The following is a 21,228-nucleotide window of genomic DNA, read 5'->3' as shown; positions in this document are numbered from 1 at the left end:
AGCCCTTTATCTCATAAGACATTTGCAAATATCTTCTCCCATTCTGTAGGTTGCCTTTTATTTATTTATTTATTTTTAAAGGCATCTGGTCTTTTTTTTAAGATTTTATTTATTTATTTGACAGAGAGAGCACAAGCAGGTGGAGCAGCAGACGGGGAGGGGGAGAAGCAGGCTCCCAGTGGAGCAGAGAGCTTGATACGGAGCTCAATCCCAGGACCCTGGGATCATGACCTGAGCCGAAGGCAGACGCTCAACTGACTGAGCCACCCAGGCGCCCTTATAGGTTGCCTTTTGGTTTTGTCGACTGTTTCCTCTGCTGTGCAAAAGCTTCTTATCTTGATGAAGTCCCAGTAGTTCCTTTTTGCTTTTGTTTCTCTGTAGTCACTTTATTTTTTAAATGTTTTTATGAGGTGCATTCACTTAATACTAGGTAATCATACTAGTTAGTGAAATAAAATATTTTTTGCTCTATATAGTAGGCCAGCTGCCCTTCCCCTATTAATACTTTAATGATTTTCAAACGACTATTCATTAGAATCAACTCAGAAGCTTTTAAAAATCCTATTGATTACAATTTTTCAGGAACATATCTGCCCTAATTGTGTATTTCTGATTTAAATACACACACCCCAGCTTAGGGTAGTTTAGAAAAGGAGATTTTATTGTAAAGATTCAGAGATATATATCTTAGAACCTGGAGGGAAGAAGTACGATTGGTTTTCATGAGTGACCGGAACTGAGAGACCTCAGAACCAAGTACTGGCTGTCTCTGGGCCTTTCTTTTTTGTGTCCCTGCCTTTCTCTCTGTGTCTGTGTCTCTAGGCCTCTGTCTGCCACTCCTTTTAGATCCATGCTGCAACCCTTCTGCTGGACCAGCCTCCCTCACCCCTCACGTAAGGGGCTGTGTTGTGTTGTGCTCCCTTTCCTCCATCTCCTTATGACAAGTCTGTGGGCTTGTGAATGTCTCTCTCTCTCTCTCTCTCTCTGTCGTCTCTGGAGTATGTGTTCTCTTCCTTAATAACTTAGCCAAGTCTTTGTTACTCTGTCTTTGTGTGTGCAGTCATTGACCTCTTACCGCCTTAGTCTGTGGGGTGATGTGTGTAAGGAAGTGCTCTTGTGTTCTCTGTGTCTCTCATTCACTGGCAGTGTCTGTGGGTGTCTGTCTTTCTGTCTTGATGGCTTCCCAGGAGCTTCTCCACTATATACTCTCCGGAGCCTCTCATCAGGGGGTGATGTCCCAAACTGGTTTCTCTGGTCCTTGGAGGCCTCAAGGAATCACCAGCTCTTGACTTGGTTGTGCCTTCATTGGGGTTTCATTGGGGTCTGTTGATAAAATTTTTCACTGTGAAGTAATCTAGATTTATGGAAATGTTGCAAACATAGTACAGTTTCCTTTAGACCCTTCTCTGATTTTCCTTAATGTTGACATCTTAAGTAACGAAGGTACTTTTATCAAAGCTATGCAGTTCCCACTGGTATGGGTATTACTGACGAAACTACAGACCTTATTTGGATTTGACCAGTTCTTCTTAATTTGAATCTTTCAAGAAGAGAATCTGTTTCAGTTAGTGTCAGATTTCTGTATTTAACTTAGTCCCTTGGGATAGGGTGGGGACTGATGGTTGCTAAGCCCTGTCTTTCTGCTTGAGCACTCCCAGAGGAGAGGGTGAGGCAGCAGGAACAGATGAAAACCTTCAGCGTGCCTACTGTAGTATCAGCTTACAGGAAAGTTTATCTGGAGTATGTTTTTCTGCAATTCCTACAAATGGGAGCAATTTGGGAATATGATTACAAATTCATGAAAACAAGTACTATTAAAGATTTCATTTAATTACCAGTTATAGTAGTTTCACATTAAAGGACTTTAGCATTTTGGCATATGAGCCAGAAAAAAAAAAATTGCTTTTATGTTTAAGGAAATTTTATTGTATTTAGTAATGTATTTCATTGACATTGTTTTTCTACTCAGTCTTATTTTAATAAAAGTTAAAGTAGAAAAATAAAGATTGATTTTTTCCTATAATATATTAAAATATGCAAAAAAATATGCATGGCTATAAATGCTTTAAACTTTTTTAAAACTTTAAAAATAATTCTTCCATAATACCAATAAAACTTCAATAATTTTTGAGCTTCTGTGTTTCTTGATATCATATACTTTCATTTTTTTAATGCCAAGTATTTGAAAGATTAAAGTTGCTTCCTTTGATTCTGATCCTCTTAGAAAATGTTACTATTGGGCGCCTGGGTGGCTCAGTTGGTTGAGCGACTGCCTTTGGCTCAGGTCATGGTCCTGGAGTCCCGGGATTGAGTCCCACATCGGGCTCCCTGCTCAGCAGGGAGTCTGCTTCTCCCTCTGACCTTCACCCCCAATGCTGTCTCTCTCTCATTCTCTCTCTCACATAAATAAATAAAATCTTTAAAAAAAAAAAAGAAAATGTTATTATTTCACCATAATTGTTACTTAATCATTCTTAAAGGTCTGCTGTCAGCATGATGCTTTGTTACATAATTCAGAGTAGTCAGGCAGTATAGTATTACACATTGCTCTTCTCTACATGATTTGAAACAACCAAACTTAAATGGTTTTAGAGCGCCTGGGTGGCTCAGTCAGTTGTGTCTGACTTCAGCTCATGTGATCTCAGGGTCCTGGTATCTAGCCCCACGTCGGGCTCCCTGCTCATCAGGGAGTCAACTTGTTCCTCTCTCTCGCTCTGCTCCTCCCCCTGCGCATCTCCCTCAAATAAATAAATAAAATCTTTTTAAAAAGTGACTTTTATGTGAATGTGGTATTTCTATTATAGATAGGATAGTCAGTGTTTTTATAACACTTATTCTCAGCTATGTTTTTTTGTTAGGAGTGTTATATTCCGTAGTAGCCTGTCAGCCATCAGTGGCTGGTATAAAGCTACTTTTCAAATGAAATAGACAAATTACTTCAGAGGTTTTGAAAATTACAGTAACCTAGTATCGAAATTGCACTGTACCTTCATGTGACTTAGCTTAACCTTCTTGCTTTAGCTCAGCAGATATCTCAATAACATTAAGGAACAGAGGAGATGATGCCTATAGAGCAAATGTGTACGGCAACTCTATAGTCGTGCAGCAACACATCAGCATGGATGGAAGTCGATCTTATAAACTAAAAAGTGAAACAGGTTTGTTATGAATGTCTTTTCATTTCACATAAAATGCTAGTAAATAGTCAAACAGCAGAGTGATTGCTCAGGTATTCGTTGAAAGGGCATTTCTTACCTCTCTCTTGAAACCTCTTTCTTGTCATGTGTAGGATCGGCTGCATGTATGTACATACACGTGATTATGTATGGACACATATACACAGTTGTTTTAACCCAGGACATCGTACGGCAGGACCATGATTACGAGAGTCTGGGTCCACTTGAAACAGGCTGTGCTGCCTTGTTCTCACCAGCGGGCCTGCTCCCACACCTGCAGTTTTTATCCCATGTAGAAAGGGGGGTTAGCCAAAGGTGGAAAAGGACATGAAGGAAGAGGAGGCGAAGACATATATGAGAAGGAAGAGCAAGCGTTTTGCTGCAGGGATAAGAAGAGCACTGTCCCTGCGTCCGTGCTACTCCTTCCTTCTGTGTGCCTGGCGCATGATGACCGCAGCCTGCAGCTCCTCACATGTGTGCCTATTCCTAGGGACGCAACAAAATAGTTAATATCTGTGTTTGTAAATGAGCAAATTTACAAAATTTTATTTTTGTAAATAAAATTGCTTATTTTTCTCCGTATTTCTGCCCTAGAAACAGTCTGGTCATTTTATGTGTTTCTCTTAACCAGGCACTGTGGTTTCTACTAGAAAAGAAGAGCTGATTGCCATTCTTGACCATTTTAACATACAGGTAATTGCTAACGTTTCGTCTCAGATTAATGCAACTGGTCACTTTCTCGTGATTTCATTTGTAGTGTTGAAAGAATTAAAATAGGCTCGTGTGAGTAAATTGACCACAGGACAAATGTGTACAACGCTTGTTAGCAAAGTTGCTTAAAATTTACTAATCCAGCAGGAATTTTTAATGCATAATATAACACCTGTAAAATCAAGAACATCTAGTTTATACTGGTATGGGATAAAATAAATGTTAATAAAGGCTATAAAGTTTCTTTGCTTTCTGCTATCCTGGTCAGAATAGCATCATAGTTTTCCAAAATTCAGATGCTAATTTTTTGTAGAAAGAAATTTATTCTAGAAAAATAAAGCATTTCTTTATGTATTTTGGGGTTATTGATCATACCTATAGGAGATAAGGCTCTAGTCCTTTCTGCTAAGATACCTTGAATAATTAGAAATAGAGCATATAGTCTTATTAGTACTGGAATTGTCTTTGGAGGTCATCTAATTCACCTGTATTTTGTAGATGAGAATAGAACTAGAAAAAGTAAATTTATCCCTACAATTGTCTAGGCATGGTTGCTGGTAGAGCCTGGATGGGGAACCAGGCTTCCCGGTTTCATTCTAATATACCACCCTGCCTTACTTATTCCAGGATGAAGAACACCAAGACTAGTCACCAAGGAGAAAGAACAATTACGAGTCTAGGTCTTTTTTCCAGTTTGGTTTAGAACAAAGTTGTCCAGAAAAATCTTCTGTGATGGTAGAAATATTCTGTATTATGCTGTTCAATGTGTCAGCCACTAGCATATTGCTCTTGAGCACCTGAGATGAATGACTAAGAAATCAAGTGTTTGATTTTATTTAATTAAGTGTAAAAAGCTGCATGTGGGTAGTAGCTTATATATCAGGCAACGGAAGTTTAGAAAAATAATTATTAAAATCCGGGAAAAAGCAGTTACATCAAATAAATTTGAGACTAGAATTTTTAAGCAGAATCAAGAAAACCAAAAGTGTATGGAATCAGGTGTTTGGGAGCATCTTGAAGGGCAACCAGTAGGGTTCTCACTGTCCATATTTACCATGTGTTGACTCTACCAGGTGTCCCTTCAGCAACTGCTTACGTGGATTGTGGGGGAGAAATCACTTCTGCCTGAGATTTTGATTCCTTCTGTGAACAGCTCTCTCAGAAAGCTTTTATTATGGAAGAGTTGAATAAAGCCTGTTTCTCTAAGCTCCCACTTCCTTGGGGAATGTAAAAACCTGTTTATTTCTTTTGAAATATTTGAAGGTTGTTATCATAACTCTTTTTAGTCCTCTTCTGGTATGATGCAGTAAAGTAAAGGTTCAGGTTCATTGATCAAAATATGGGAGGTCTAGAGCTACATTACCTGTACAGTAACCACTGGCCACATGTGGGTATTAAGCTCTTGAAATGTGGGTAGTCCAAATTGACATAGTAAGTGTGAGATACACACTAGATTTTGAAGCCTTAATGCAAAGGGATAATTGAATTTTTATAGGTTATATGTTAAAATGATAATATTTTAGATTAGAAATATGTTACTAAGATTAATTTTATTTTTTTAAGATTTTTATTTATTTATTTATTTATTTATTAGAGAAAAAGAGCGAGAAAGAGCACGAGCAGGAGGGAGAGGCAGAGGGACAGGGAGAAGCAGACTCCCCTCTGAGCAGGGAGCCACATGGTACTCCATCCCAGGACCCTGGGATCAGGACCTGAGCCAAAGGTAGATGCTTAACCGACTGAGCCACCCAGGTGCTCCTCAACTCCAGAATTTTTTATCACCTCAAACTGCAAGATTCTTACATAATCCCTAGAATAGGAACTAGGAACCCCGTTTCAGAAACAAGCAGAAAGATGTAGACAAAATAATATAAATTTGGATGAAGGTACTAATTCAAAGTTGGTGAAAATGTCTGTCATTAAAGCTAGTGCATTAGGTCTTATTTTTAAGAAGTCAGATGGAATGTGAAATTAAGATGCAGGGCAAATATAAAAATATGTGGCAGTCAGTCTGGTGTACCTCTATAATGATAATAATAAAGTAACATGTAGAGGTTTCTTTATAACTCCATAAATGTTTTTGTATTCTGAGAAGAAAAAAACCCAAAATTTTACTTAAAAAGGAAGGTTTTAACCATTGTTATGCTAACAAAGTATAATCAGTATTTTACGGATGGTAAAATGAAGGAGTTTAAAATTTTTTTCATTTAGGGGCACCTGGGTGGCTCAGCGGTTAAGCATCTGCCTTCGGTTCGGGTCATAATCTCAGGGTCCTGGGATCAAGCCCTGCATGGGCTCCCTGCTCAGCGGGGAGTCTGCCTCTCCCTCTCCCTTTGGCTCCCCCCCCACCATGCTCTCTCTCCCTCAAATAAATAAAATCTTTTTAAAAAAAATAAAATTTTTTTTTCATTTATACTGGTCCTGCATATTCTGTAACTTGCAAACGGGATTATTTTCTAATACACAAATTACTTTCGTACTAATACCGAAGATATAAATGAGTAATGATCTTGAATTTTTCTGAAACAAGCTATATATATATTTTAAATTTGTTCCCCTGTGCTTTGGTCAGTTACAGTACTGTTACCATAATTGTACTTTAACTTGTTAGTTATAGGTAGTTTAATTTAAGCAATGGCTTATTTAAAATGACTCCTCGAAAGGTAGAAACGACTCCAGCATTTCTCTTTATTTTATAATCATGAAGAAATAACAACAAATGGAAAAGCTGAAGAACTGCTATAAGAAAAATAAACACTGCTTGGCATCATAATTCTGATTAGAAATAACCAAGTTGGACTTTTTGTATTCAGTTGGAGAAACTAACTTGCCCAGGGCTACATAGGGAGGTGAGACACAAAAACTCAAGGCAGCTGAGGGCTTTACTCACTGTTGTCAGATTGTTAACCAGTAGCATAGGAGTGAAATTCTATAAAGCAGGTAAAAGAAATGTGCTTGTGCCCTCATATAGTGGCAGAATAATTTTGACTGTGGTATTTATTTTAGTATCATGAAATGATGAAACATTTTCTCTCCATTAAAAATGTCTAATATTTTTTCTTGGTATATTTACCTTAATACTCTAAACTTAACCTTCTTGATGACACCATAGGTGAATTGTATTCTGTATCTCAGTTCAGTTATTTTTAAGGCATTAAAATGAAATATTCAGAAGTAACCTCTCTTGTTTGTTTCAGGTGGATAATCCAGTTTCTGTTCTAACACAAGAGATGAGCAAGCAGTTCTTGCAGTCTAAAAATGAGGGAGACAAATATAAAGTAAGGAGCACCAAAGGAAATACGAATTTATCAAAAAAGAATGCATTTATAGATAAAGCATATATACCAAACATAACTCTTGCTCACGTAATAAATATTGTTAGGTTTTTTAAAGCCACCTGTGTTTAATATTGTAGGACTAGTTTAGGAGAGTTCTAAATATGATGGACTATAATTTTCTTGGTAAATTCTTGCTTTCACTTTTTGGCTTTTAATTCTGAGAGAATGGATTATTCTAAAATTAATCTTTAAGGAAATTTAAGGGAATGATTGGCCATACATAATAACCTTTAAACTGTAAATTATTTAAAATTTAAAAAGCTAACAAAATATTTGACTGCTACTTATGCTGTAACTTTTGAGTGGGTTTCAGTATTTCCTTTTCTAAAACTTCAAGATGCACCAAGATCAAGGATACAGATGTTTTCTCTTTATTCATATTGTTTAAAGAATGAATGAATGTATCAGTGAAAATGAGTTTTCAAGATGGTATTGTTCTTACACCAAAAGTGTTTTCTTACGTGGGCTTTTAAGAGCTATTGCAAATGAATGTGTAGATGTGAACAGAGTAGATTAAGTAAATTTGGGGTGTGAAAACTTGAGTATTTAGTTTGTTTGTTTTTGGGGTTTTTTTTTATTAACATATAACGTAATATTTGTTTCAGAGGTACAGGTCTGTGGTTCATCAGTCTTACACAATTCACAGTGCTCACCATAGCACATACCCTCCCCGTTGTCCATCACCCAGCCACCCCATCCCTCCCACCCCCGTCCCCTCCAGCAGCCCTCAGTTTGTTTCCTGAGATGAAGAGTCTCTTATGGTTTGTCTCCCTCTCTGGTTTCATCTTGTTTCATTTGTCCCTCCCTTCGCCTATGATCCTCTGCCTTGTTTCTCAAATTCCACATATCAGTGAGATCATATAATTGTCTTTCTCTGATTGACTTATTTCGCTTTGCATAAAATCCTCTAGTTCCATCCACATCGTTGCAAATGGCAAGATTTCTTTTTTTGATGGCTGCTTAATAGTCCATTGTGTGTGTGTATATATATATATATATATCACATCTTTTTTTTTTTTTAAGATTATTTATTTATTTATTTATTTCACAGAGAGAGAGAGTGAGAGCAGGAACACAAGCAGGGGGAGTGGGAGAGGGAGAAGCAGGCTTCCTGAAGAGTAGGGAGCCCGATGTGGGGCTTGAGCCGAAGGCAGACGCTTAATGACTGTGCCACCCAGGTGCCCCTATACCACATCTTCTTTATCCATTCATCTGTTGATGGACATCTAGGCTCTTTCCATAATTTGGCTATTGTGGACATTGCTGCTATAAACATTGGGGTGTACATGCCCCTTCGGATCACTACATTTGTATCTTTGGTATAAATACCCAGTAGTGCAATAGCTGGGTCGTAGGGTAGCTCTATTTTCAACTTTTTGAGGAACCTCCATACTGTTTTCCAGAGTGGCTGCACCAGCTTACATTCCCACCAACAGTGTAGAGGGTTCCCCTTTCACTTGAGTGTGTTTTTAATATCTTTTTACATAATTAGTCAAAAGTTTTTGGAGATCTAATTCTTTTCACAGTTTCGTGGAAATTTACAAACTCCTAATTGTGTTTTTCTTATTGATACAGTTCTTTATGAAAGCAACCCAACTTGAACAGATGAAAGAAGATTATTCATATATTATGGAAACAAAAGAAAGAACAAAGGAGCAGATAAATCAAGGAGAAGAGGTTTGTAAACACGTAATGCAAATATTTTTGAGTTCCGTCAAATTCCTTTAGTACATATAAATGGTACTGTAAAATTATATACCTATATGTAGATATGTATCTATAAAAAACTAATAACAGTTTTGTAACACTCTATGAAATATAGGGAAGTGTGGTTTTTATATTCAGTATTTATTAGCCTTTACTTTTTTGTTTTGAAATATGGGTATGTACACGTTTCCTCTGTTAGGCTATAGACTAGAGGACAGAGCAGTATTTTACATACTTATGCCTTGATATATGACTAATTGGTTCTATAGTAAGGTATCACTCATTCCCACTGTAAGTAGCTTAAAAACTATAATGTTTCTTTTGATGGGAAAATAAGCACAAGCCTGAAGATGATAATAAACATAATATGCATTTGTAATTATATATGGTAGATAACTGTTTCATCACACTGGGAAGATGTTAACATTCATTAAACTCTGATAGCTTGGTAGCAACTGTCACATCCATACTCACCAGCTTGGTAGCTGTGCATATTTGTGTGAATTTAAAATTACTTAAGCTAATGCGACTTACTTAAATTTGGTTTTACATCTGCTATATTTTCTTCTTGTACTTTCTTCTTCAGATTCCGGAAGATCCAACCTTCTGTATGATAATCAGAGACCTCAAAATCATAAGGCTTACATTTTAGCTTTTCATCCTGTACATTAAGTCCCACCAATTTTTGTGTGATTCTGTATCTCGTTCTTTAGTTACTTAGTCAGTTTTATAGAATTAGTGGAGCTTCCAGCTAGTTTCTTCGCTTGTTCTTTTGACACAGAATTGTACTAATGATTGACCCAGGTCAACTTCATTAGATGCTACACTGACCCTTTTACTTCAGGTTTTGAGGACTGCATATTTAAAGTTAGGTCTGTGGGTATATGAAAACTCAAACAGCAAGGGTGGGTATATTTTTATTCCCCACATTATCCCTTCAAACTCAAGGTACTGGTAGTGTACAAGGAGGCACTGTAAACCACAGAATTAATACAGCACAGTTTCTTGGTGTATCAGTGTTATTGGGAAAAGGAAATATTTGCATGTTCAAAAAAACATAATAGCATATGTTACGTTTATTATTTTAAAAATAATAAATCAGGATTTTGAAGAAATGTGTTTGCGTCAGACAGCTGGGGGTTGAACACCCACTTTCTCCATGATATACTTTGTTATCAACTATTAAAGATACTTTGATTATGAAGTTAAAGAAGCACTTCCCTGTATCATGTAGCAGAATTTCTTATGTATAATATGCACATAATAAGAGCTTTTTCTAATTAATTAAATGTCCTGTATTCTCAAAATAAGTTCTGGATTTGAATATTTAAATCTGTAGGAAATAGTATGTGAAGGTTAGATAGAAACTGGAAGCTGTCCAGTCAACAAATACCAGGTCCAGCGTGTGCCTCCTAGCATTGTGCTTTGTCCATGGCCATATGACGGCAAATACATGTCTGGGTTCTGGGGTTAGAGAACTAACTGTTCAGCAGGAAACAGATGGTAAATGACTGAGTATGGTGGGCCCGCCTAAATGATTTGTGACTAGATTTGTGCAAAAGCACTTAAGAGGTATCAGCACTGGGGGAAAGAGACCTGGGAGGAGTGTAGTTGTTAAGGATAATGTCTAGGTTGAGAACTGAATGATGAACAATGCCAAACAAGGGATGGGGAGAGTAAGGAAGGGTGTCATTCCTAGGGATAAGAATGGCAGCATCTTGGGTAAGAGAGCATATGGTGCTGTTAGAAAGCTGAAGGAATTCCAGGTTGGCCAGAGTGAAGAGCACAAGAGTGAGAAAAAAGAGGCCAGACTGTAGAGGACCTTGTAAACCTAAGAGCAGTAGAACACATGGAAGTGGCTGATGTGACTAAATGAGTATTTGTAATCGATCACTCTGCTGTGGAAGAGGGTGAATTGCGGTAAGGAAAGAAATGTAGAGAGATAAAGAGTTATCATTGTCCACTGACATGATGATGACGTAAGTTAGAGTAGTAGCAGTAGTAGTGGAAGGAAGAATTTTGAAATGATTTGAGCAGATGTTAAGTGGGACAGGGAGGAGTGAAGTTGAGACAGAAGGTGACCAAATGACCTCCGGATCAATGACCTGAGCAGCAGACTAAGTTTCTTAAGATAGGAATTTTGGGAAGAGGAGCCAGTTTTTCTTTTCTTTCTTTTTTTTCTTTTAAGAAAAATGATGAATTTCATTTTGAACACATTGGTTTTGAGATGCTTATAGAACATCCAATTGGATATAAGAGTGAGGAATGCAGAAGTCTGGCTTCAGTAAAAATTTGAGATTCATTAGTATATTGTCGGCGTGTAAGCCGCAGGAATGACTTAGATTGCTGAGGAGGAAAGGAAAGTGGGTCCAGGCCTGAGCCAAGAAAAATGCTCATGGAAGCCATAAAAGCCAAGGGAAGAGAATTTGAGAAAGCAGTAGTCACAACTCGGTGATGTTCTGAGTGGCAAGCACCACAAGGTTTGAAAATTCTCCCTGTATTTAGTGACATAATCTGCATAGAGGCCTGTGGCAAGACAAGTTTCAGTAGCGGTGAAAACAGAAGCCAGTTTGTGGGGCTGAAAATGCGAGGAAATGGAAGAGAGATTACCTTCAAAAAACTTGGAGGGAGAGAGGAGGAGGAGGTGCCCAAGCATGGAGAGTGGCAGTTGTGCTTGTAAATGGGGAAGACAAGTGGGTAAAGATTAAACCTGATAATGGAAGGGAGTCAATGAAGAGGGCCAAGTGGAAACAAAGGTGAGAAGATGGGGACAAAAAATGAACTAATTCAGACCTCCTGAGAAGGCAGAAGCTGGTGGTCGGACCCAAAATATATAGGTAGGAGAGGGGAGCTGGACTTCAGAGTCACGAAGCCACCTCCTCCTGCTTTAGATTTGTAAATGAGGTTGTTGGAAGTTGGAGAGAGTTTCCTTTGATGGCCACTAAATTCCCTGAGGTGGGAGGCAGGGAGAATGAGGGAGGGATTAGGGTGGTGGGGGTGTATGAGGCTTGCAGAGAGTGATAATGGATTGAAATAATCCTGGAGAATTGGGAAAGTGACTGGTAGGGACGCATTAGATCCACAGTATGAGGCCCTAGTTGAAGATGGTAAACATGAATGAAGGGGAGAGGCCATCTACCCAGGTGTACAGAATCTAAAGTCTAGGAGCCCCTTCAGCTGTTCTAATGTCATTATATTTGATACTTGTTTGATGATTTTTATTATTATTTTAATTTTTTGAGAGAGAGTGCACACGCGTGTGTGTGCAAGCGCGTGGGGGAGGAACGGGGAGAGAGAGAATCTCAAGGAGGCTCCATACCCAGCACAGAGCCCGCAGGGGTGAGGGGGGGAAGGGGATGCCTCAGTCTCATCACCCTGAGATCATGACCTGAGCCAAAATCAAGACTCGGAGGCTTAACTGACTGGGCCAACCAGGTGCCCCTGATGATTTTATTTATTATTAAGGAAAACTTAGATTTAAAAAATTATAACTTGGGGCACCTGGCTTAGTCGGTTAGGTGTCCAACTCTTAATCTCATCTGGGTCTTGGTCTCAGGGTTCTGAGTTTGGGCCCTGCATTGGGCTCCACACTGGATGTGGAGTCTACTTAAAAAATATAAATAAATAAATAAATAAACTTATTTATTTTAGAAATAAATTTCTTCCGTATCTTCCATTATCTTTGGGATGAGTACTGGGTATAGTTTGCCCAGAAGAACATACCAGTCTGTCTATCTGATATGGAGTTGAGAGAAATGGGAAACTGAGTTTTGTGATTTGTCTATACTTGTGAGGTCTTAAACCCTTTATTCCTTTGATCTTCATTTGAAGAGTATTTGGCCTTTTTTATAATGCAGAAATTAAGAAAATAACCGCACCTAGTACAAATATACCAAAGAACTAAAGGTATTTTTATTTTCACCTTAAGTCACTTCCCTGCATATCTTTTTTAATACCTGTCAAGGAAGTACATTCAAAAGAAATACATTTGTAAAAACTCTTGTCTTTTCAGTGTTAGTAAGAAACGTATCCTTTTTTCTTTTTTTTAAGCGACTTATTGAGCTAAAACGCCAGTGTTTGGAGAAAGAAGAACGTTTTCAAAGTATTGCTGGTTTAAGTACAATGAAGACTAATTTAGAATACTTGAAACATGAAATGGCTTGGGCAGTGGTAATTTTTACTTTATTACTTATTCACTTATGCTTTTAATATGTAGAAAATATTGGTTTCAGTTACTCTTATACATGATTTACACTAATTTCTTTTTAGGTCAATGAAATTGAAAAACAATTGAATGCTATCAGAGATAATATCAAAATTGGGGAAGATCGTGCTGCTAGACTTGACAGGAAGATGGAAGAACAGCAGGTAATTATTTGTTTAATACAGATTTAGTAGGTTAAAACATAGGAGATTACTGATATTAGACTATTTTAAAAGACCTACAAAAGTAGCAGTTTCAACCTATATATTTATCTATGTTTGAATTTATTACTCAAATGAAACTGACATAAACTTTTGTTCAAGTACTATTATGGCAACCCTTTTTTATTTTATTTATTTTTTTCTTTAAGATTTTATTTATTTATCTGGCAGTGTGGGGGTAGAGCACAAGCAGGGATAGGGGCAGAAGGAGAGGGAGCGAGGATCTCAAGCAGACTTTGCACTCACCACTGAGCCCGATGTAGGGCTCGATCTCATGACCCCAAGATTGTGACCTGAGTCAAATTCAAGAGTCAGCTGCCCAACCAACTGACCCACCCAGGCTCCCCGGCAACTCTTTTTTAAAAAGAGTATTGTGTTTGGACATGATCAGCCAGTTGAGCCCAGTAATGTAGCACTCTAAACTCATGCATGTGGACAATGGTAGGTACTTCGTTATTAACTAGAGATGCTACAACATGAAGCTTTTACTGTTGTGTTCATTAGGAGTGTCAACATAAAAAGTCTTGAGGTGCTAGAATAATGGTCATTTAGAAAGCTAAGTATCATGAAGTATAACACTTCAGAACTGAGCAGAATGCCCAGAGATTGCTACCAGAATTTCCAGGGAACTGAAGTTTTAGGGCTCAGAACCATCAGAGGATTTCGTGTAGGTGGAACACATGTAGGACAAGTTGTTAGGTCTGCTAAAGTTAATTTCAACCTGAGATCTAAGAGCCACGTGGAAACTATGCTATTTATGTAAGATTCAAGAGTCTTCCACTTGGGTCTAGAGGTAGAAGTTGGTTGAATCGTAAGTAAAAGCAGTAATTTTCTTTTTTTTTTTTTTAAAGATTCTTATTTATTTATTCATGAGAGACAGAGAGAGAGAGAGAAGCAGAGGGAGAAGCAGGCTCCCAGGGAGCAGGGAGCCCGATGTGGGACTCGATCCCAGGACCCTGGGATCATGACCTGAGCCGAAGGCAGACGCTTAACCATCTGAGCCACCCAGGCGCTCAAAAGCAGTAATTTTCTGTTAGGGCTGTCCACATGGACCTTTTTACCATATAGCCAATCCACTCTTTATGCTCGCGTTTTTGTTCTTTGTTTAATAGCTTTATTGAAATATAATTCATATACCATATAATTCACCAGTTTAAAATTTGCACTTGAGTGGTCTTTCAGTATTTCACAAGGGTATGTAGCCCGCAATGCAGAATTCCTTGCATTTTGTCATGCCAGAAGTAGAACTCCTAGCCCTTTCATTTTTGTAGAAGCCCCACCTACTCAGTGTGGATGGCTTACCTCTTAGTATTTTGTTCTACCAAGCTTAGTTTATAGTATAGGATGTAATCTTCCCCACCTTGCTTTTTCAAGGTAAGCAGATATGTTTTCTTTAAGTGTTGTTATTAGTAATCCATCAAAAGTAAGAAATAAATATGTAAAAATAACAGAAACAGGCTGAATTTCTTACTCCCTCTTCAGGTAGCAAATGGAAGTTCAACCCCACCCACCTTTTCTCACCTCAGATTTTCATCTCTGTGAGAATATGCTGGAATTTTTTTTTTTTCCCCACCAAATTCTCCTCATCCTCATTTCCTAGCTTATCATAGTGGAAGACCTTAAGTTATTTTTCTCCTTAGATAATCTCCAATCTAAAAATGGAATCCAGGGGTGCCTGGCCAGCTCAGTTCATAGAGCATATGACTCGTGATCTTGGGGTTGTAAGTTTGAGCCCCGCACTGGGTGTAGAGATTACTTCAAAATAAAATTTTTTTTTTTTTAAAGTGAAAAGTAAAAAAAATAATAAAAATGGAATCCAGTCTGAGTAATATAATGTTCACCTTTTTTCAAGTGGGAAAAGGAAGATCTTGAGGCAGGGTGATACTTTAGTTCTGCAGGCCTTTGCCCCCACTTAAGCATTTGGGCACTCTCTGTAGTAAATGTTAAATTTCTGGAGGGTAAGAGCTATCTTATTTTATATTTGTATCCTTCCATGTCTTCCATAAAACCTTTCATGCTGTATTATGCATGGTGATTGATTATAGGATGACTGTTAAGTGGAAGGGATGTGAAGAAATTGTGTCAGCTCCACTATCTGGCTCTTTCTGGAAAAAGTTTGCTGATCCCTGATCCAGATAGTTCTCATATTTGTCTCTTCTAATCCATTCCTATTGTCTCAGTGCCCCATTTTGGTTTCTAATTCATTTTGCTCTGGAATGTTAACTCTTCACTGAAATTGTTTGTTTTAATTTTCCCTCCACCCGGCTTGTGCTTCCAAAGTGACTTGATGTGCAGATTCGGTCATGTCTTGTCTCCCCGTTGTCTGGAGGGTTAAATTGTAAGCTGATCTTAGGGAATTCTGGGCCCTTCCATGCTTCCAGCTCAGCTCCCACCACTACCCTCTCAGTTTAAGCTCTAGATATTTTCATTTCCAAAAGTAGTATTAGTGCCTTTCTGCATGCTTTTCCATCTGCCTCTAACACCTTTACCCAGCTTTTCTCCTGGTACATTTGTATTAATCTTTCAGGTCTCAGCTCAAATGCTACTTTTGTTTTGAAGGAGGCATTCTTGACTTTTTCTGGCAGACCTCTGGATTCTTTCTCTATGCTTCCACAATTACAAATAGACATAACCAACTTAAGCATTATGGTATCCAAACTATGATCAGTTTAAGCAATCTGTTCTTCTGTTAAATTGTGTCTATCTCCCTTTAATTGTGTTACCTGCAGACCATTGTTACTCTGTCTTTGTATCCCCAGAAGATAGCACATTTGTTGGATAACTAAATGTGGAATTAAAAATTGTATTTTAGTGTTTTATGTAATTATGTTTGCTTACCCGAGGTCTTGAGATTATTTAGAGTGAAACTGAATTTGTTATTTGCTATATATAATTTAAAATTTTTTTCTGTTTGTTAAAGAAAAGTAAAATACACTCTAACAATGTTATTTTCTTAAAGGTTAGACTTAATGAAGCAGAAAAAAAATACAAAGATATTCAAGATAAACTGGAAAAGATTAGTCAAGAGACAAATGCACGAGCACCAGAATGTATGGCATTGAAAACAGATGTTACTGCTAAGAAAAGGGTCTATAATGAAGCTGAGGTGAGAGAAATTTTCCAACCTGGAATATTAAATACTGTATATCAAATATAAATACTGTTCATTTACTTTTAAAAGTAGAGGTATTGTAATTAGGTAGAAATCTGTACTGCTTTCAGACTTTAAAAAATAATGGTTTCATGTGACCATTTATATACTTTGCATATATTTCCCCTCCGATTTGAAGATTTGGCAAAAGTGGATTTGAATAGAATATGTATTTTTTTTATCTTACCAAACTGTGTCTAATTTTTTGTTAGGTTTTATATAATCGTTCCCTAAACGAGTATAGAGCATTAATGAAAGATGATGAACAGCTTTGCAAAAGGATTGAAGAACTAAAGAAAAGGTAAGTTGGTTACTTTGCTATGTTCATGAATCCCTCTTTCTGTAATACAGTGAACTCAGCTAAGGGGAGTATTATATTTTCCATATTATTTCTAAAGGAATTTTATCACATTGCTTTGTATTTTTTCAGTGTTTGGTTTTTCATTTAACATTTTCTGTTTTGGATTATTTACTGTTAGTACTGATCAATCTTTGGAACCTGAACGATTGGAAAGACAAAAAAAAATATCTTGGTTAAAAGAGAGAGTAAAGGCTTTGCAGGATCAAGAAAGCTCAATCAATCAAGAGATCGAACAGTTTCAGCAAGCCATAGAAAAGGACAAGGAAGAACGGATCAGAATTAAGTAAGTTTCAACATCCTTAGAATGACTTTTTTCAATGACTTGAAAATCATGTGGTTTGTTCTTTATACGAAGAGAGAAAACATGTTTTGTTGTGGTTGTTGTGTCTTGTGTTAATAAAATATCTTTAAAAATTACTTTTCCCAGACTGTTCCAACACTTGTAGAGCTGAACCATCTCTGGGATTTCTAGTCCTCATCCCTATGGCATCATTTCTTTTTTCGTGCTAAGTTTTGAGGACTTGAGACTGTTTTTCTCTAGTAACACAATCATTTTCAAATAAAGAAATCTGCCTTTAGTCTTTAGAGTAGCTGAGTCATTCGCTGGTATGCAGGTATTGAGGGGAAAGACTGGATATTTCTGTATAACTGTATCACACATCTCTTCTGTTTTTCTGCTTTTATTTTTTAGGAGAGAAGAATTAGATGTCAAGCATACACTGAGCTATAATCAGAGGCAACTGAAAGAATTAAAAGATAGTAAAACTGATCGACTGAAAAGATTTGGCCCTCATGTTCCAGCCCTTCTTGAAGCAATAGATGATGCCTATAGACGTGGGCATTTTACCTATAAACCCGTGGGCCCTTTAGGTATTTGCCACCATTTGGTCAGGATATAAGAAACATTAAAAATAAGGGTTTATTTTCAGGAAAAGGTTTATTGAATCCAGTTTTAAAACTGTTATCAAAGAGCTATGTAATTATATGTGGATTTTAATTGTACATATTTTAAGAAATAATCACTCTAAACTTTATAATTTCCCTTTTACATTTTTAAAGCATAAAATAGCCAAAAACAAGAAAACTTAGGAAAAGAAAAAAAAACTATAGAGTTGAATAATCTGATCTGATTTTTTTTCCTGAATGAATGAATAAATGAGTGAACTAATTTGAATATAATTGATTAGTTTGAAAATCCAGTGACAGTGATATAGTCAGAAGAACCCTTCACCACCTGAGTTTTGTGTAACCTTTATAAAATGACTTGTCTTCTTACTTTCTGTGTAGGTTGGACAACATTGTTTCTAAGTTTTTTTTCAAGTGGAAAACCTGGGTTTATTGAATTATCCCTATATATACATGAAATTAAAAAATACTTGTAATCTGTTGAATTCTCCTGAGGAGTTATCTCTAATTCTATAACATCATTAAGTGAAAATGATGCTGTCAATTTAAAGGTTTTGTTGCTAAAGTACTCTATTACCGTGTAAGCACAGCATTACACACGGTGTTAAGTATTATGGTAAAATCTCATATAAATGATATGTACCTCTATACCAGGATCCATTTAAACGGATGAGGCATTTTCTCTCTGTTTCTAAAATCCCAGTGTTAATCAGTTTGACAGAAAATAGTAAAGAATCTGTAAACCTTTTGGCTTGCTTTTCAGAATGCCATTCAGAGGCTGGAAGAGTATACACTTTCATAGAAAAACATCTGTTAATTTACATGGGAGTTAGTGAGGTAGTTCTTTTCACAGGATTTGATGGGTTTTCTCCCCAGTGTATCCAGTGGATATATAGGGATCTCCCATTTAGTTAACATAAGATCTGTAATGTCATTTAAGCTTCCTTATGTGAAAATATTTTGAAGTCATTTATAAACTATTATAAGAAGAAAGTTACATTAATATTTCAAAATATTAATGGGCCTTTTAATAATTTTCTCTCACCTTTAGGAGCTTGCATTCATCTTCGTGATCCTGAACTTGCTTTGGCTATTGAATCTTGCTTGAAAGGACTTCTGCAGGCCTATTGTTGCCATAACCATGCTGATGAAAGAGTTCTTCAGGCACTGATGGAAAGGTTTTATTCACGAGGGACCTCACGGCCACAGATAATAGTTTCTGAGTTTCGGAATGAGATGTATGATGTAAGACACAGGTGAGGCATCGGTAGCTAAATGCCGTTTCTGGTTTTACTTAATCATGTACAAGATCAGAAAGAATTAAGACATTTTTGTATTAACCAAATCTGTAGTACTGATTGATGAAATTTCATCAAGCCACTTCTTTAACTTCAGTCTAGGCACTGAAGACACATAGATAAATAAGACATGCTCCCTGCCCTTGAGCTCCTTACACAAGGTCTGTTGTGGGAGCCAGGACAGGGGAAGGGACATGGTGCAGCATAGAAATTATACTGAGGGAAGTGATACAGACCACGGCAAATTAAGGGGTATGTGGGGGTGGGGGTACTAAGGAAGAGCTTTGGCACTCAGTACTCACAGTTCAACTCTCAAGGTGCTTTGCAGATTCCGTAAAGAGCTGTGGTAGTTTTCTTTGATGACCCTAACAAACCTTCTCAAAGGCACAGTATTTAAACTGGCCTCTTTCTAACTGCCTGACTGGCTAGTCACTTTACTTTCAAATGTAATACATATTTTCTAATTGAATGTCAGCTTTGATAAAATTGGATCACAAGATGCAGATGTAGTTCGAATGAGAGAGGAATTATATGTTAGTAGGCAGGTTAGCGAAGAAATTAGAGAAAAGAGGACAAATAATCAGTCTTCTGACCTGATGAATTTGTCAAGTGACAGGTAAGGTTTAATTGCCTTATAAGCAAATAGAATTCTATGTGCAAAATGCATAGTGGCATGGCATCATAAATTATTCTGCAAAAAATAGATTAAAAGCGCTATTTAGGGGATGCCTGGGTGGCTCAGCTGGTTTTGTGTCTGACTTTTGGTTTTGGCTCAGGTCATGGTCTCAGGGTCATGAGATAGAGCCCCGCATTGGGCTCCATGCTCAGCAGGGACTCTGCTTAGGATTCTCTCCCCCTCTGTCTGCCCCTCACCCTGCTTGTGCACACACTCTCTTTCTCTCAAATAAATAAATCTTTAAAAAATAATAAAAATAAAAGCGTTATTTTGGACAAAATAAAACTTGTTACTTGAATGTAAGAGAATGAAAGAATTGAGGATGACTGCTAGGTCTCTGGACCAAGCAGATGTGCTCGTAACTGGTTTAGGAGAAGTGTAAGGAAAAAGTGGATTTGTCAAAAGTGGATAAATTCTGTTGTGGAATTGTCAGCTTTTAGGCTAGAAATAAGGATTTGGGAGTTAAGGGTAAACTGTTTTCCCAGTCTGCATGAAAATATGACTCTACATTAGTTTCTGGCTCTGATCCTGATTTCTAAAACCTGATAAGAGTGAAATTTCAGTTGTGCTCTCAGACAACATTGCTTATGGTAAAGATGCCCCCTGGCAGGATAGTTGCATCTAGAGTGAGAAAATTCTGAACAGCTGGTGGAATGCCAGTATGGTGACTTGCAATTGGATATTTCCCTACGGGGACCTTGGAAACTGTCCCTGGGAGATTACTGGGAGAGATTGGCTTCTGTGAGGAGTATCCTTCTGCACCAGCACTGTCCTTTGGGGACCAGGGACAGGGGCCCTGAACAGCTGTTGGGACTGCTCCGTGACCCACTGCACAGACTCCCATGAGTAGCAATGCCTGGCACCGCCCTGCCGGCATGCCGTGTTTCCCAATGGTTGTATTTCCAGTCTCCTAGCAGTGTATCATCCTGTGAAGGGGTGCGGAGTGAGCTCCATTTGTGCAGCATGAGGTCACTTCTTGGAAATAAGGTGAATCTGTGTGCTGAGAATGAGGGCCTCCGGAGTTGGGTAGGTTTGGGGAGAGTGAGTAAGGAAGCAGAACCAACATCCACTCAGGATTCAAACGCCCATGGCTGCAGGATTTTTGGCTTTTTAATAGGTTTGAGGAGAGAATGTGTACTCTTGGACTGTTACTATAGTAGGATTTGTTAGAATGGGTAGTTATTACAGAAGAAGAGGGAAGCAATTGAGAAGAGTTCATTGATTGGCCATGAGGTGAGGCGGGAGAGGGAAGAAAGTGAGGTGTGGGAGCAAATCTGTAAATGTGCTGGATGCAGGGAGAGAGCAGGTTGAACAGGCGTGGTAAGCCGGGAACTCTGCAGCTGTAGCTCGTGGTGACAGTGGGAAGTCAGAGGTTAATGGAGCAGCTCCAGGCATTCACCTTTCAGAGTAGTTGGAATTATGCTGAAGTTCAAGTTGGTGGTGTAGTAGAGGAAGTTGGATGTTACTTTTAGGTGTTGA

The 21,228-nt window shown here is 37.8% G+C and overlaps 1 protein-coding gene across 3 annotated transcripts in view; it reads left to right on the top strand.

The window, feature by feature from the left end:
- Positions 1–21,228, top strand: part of SMC6 (structural maintenance of chromosomes 6) — a 118,653-nt gene that overhangs the window by 57,230 nt on the left and 40,195 nt on the right. For all 3 annotated transcript variants that reach the window (XM_027622758.2, XM_027622757.2, XM_027622756.2), the window contains exons 5-15: positions 3,022–3,158; positions 3,808–3,869; positions 7,085–7,165; positions 8,801–8,902; positions 12,983–13,102; positions 13,202–13,300; positions 16,317–16,463; positions 16,721–16,809; positions 16,988–17,152; positions 17,561–17,739; positions 18,827–19,031. In XM_027622758.2, coding sequence (XP_027478559.1) covers positions 3,022–3,158; positions 3,808–3,869; positions 7,085–7,165; positions 8,801–8,902; positions 12,983–13,102; positions 13,202–13,300; positions 16,317–16,463; positions 16,721–16,809; positions 16,988–17,152; positions 17,561–17,739; positions 18,827–19,031 — 1,386 coding nt within the window. The remainder of the gene's footprint in view (positions 1–3,021; positions 3,159–3,807; positions 3,870–7,084; positions 7,166–8,800; positions 8,903–12,982; positions 13,103–13,201; positions 13,301–16,316; positions 16,464–16,720; positions 16,810–16,987; positions 17,153–17,560; positions 17,740–18,826; positions 19,032–21,228) is intronic.

This window comes from Zalophus californianus, chromosome 8 (genome assembly GCF_009762305.2).
Source record: "Zalophus californianus isolate mZalCal1 chromosome 8, mZalCal1.pri.v2, whole genome shotgun sequence".
NCBI classification, from domain to species: domain Eukaryota; kingdom Metazoa; phylum Chordata; class Mammalia; order Carnivora; family Otariidae; genus Zalophus; species Zalophus californianus.
This window is presented reverse-complemented; position numbering and strand designations above follow the sequence as displayed.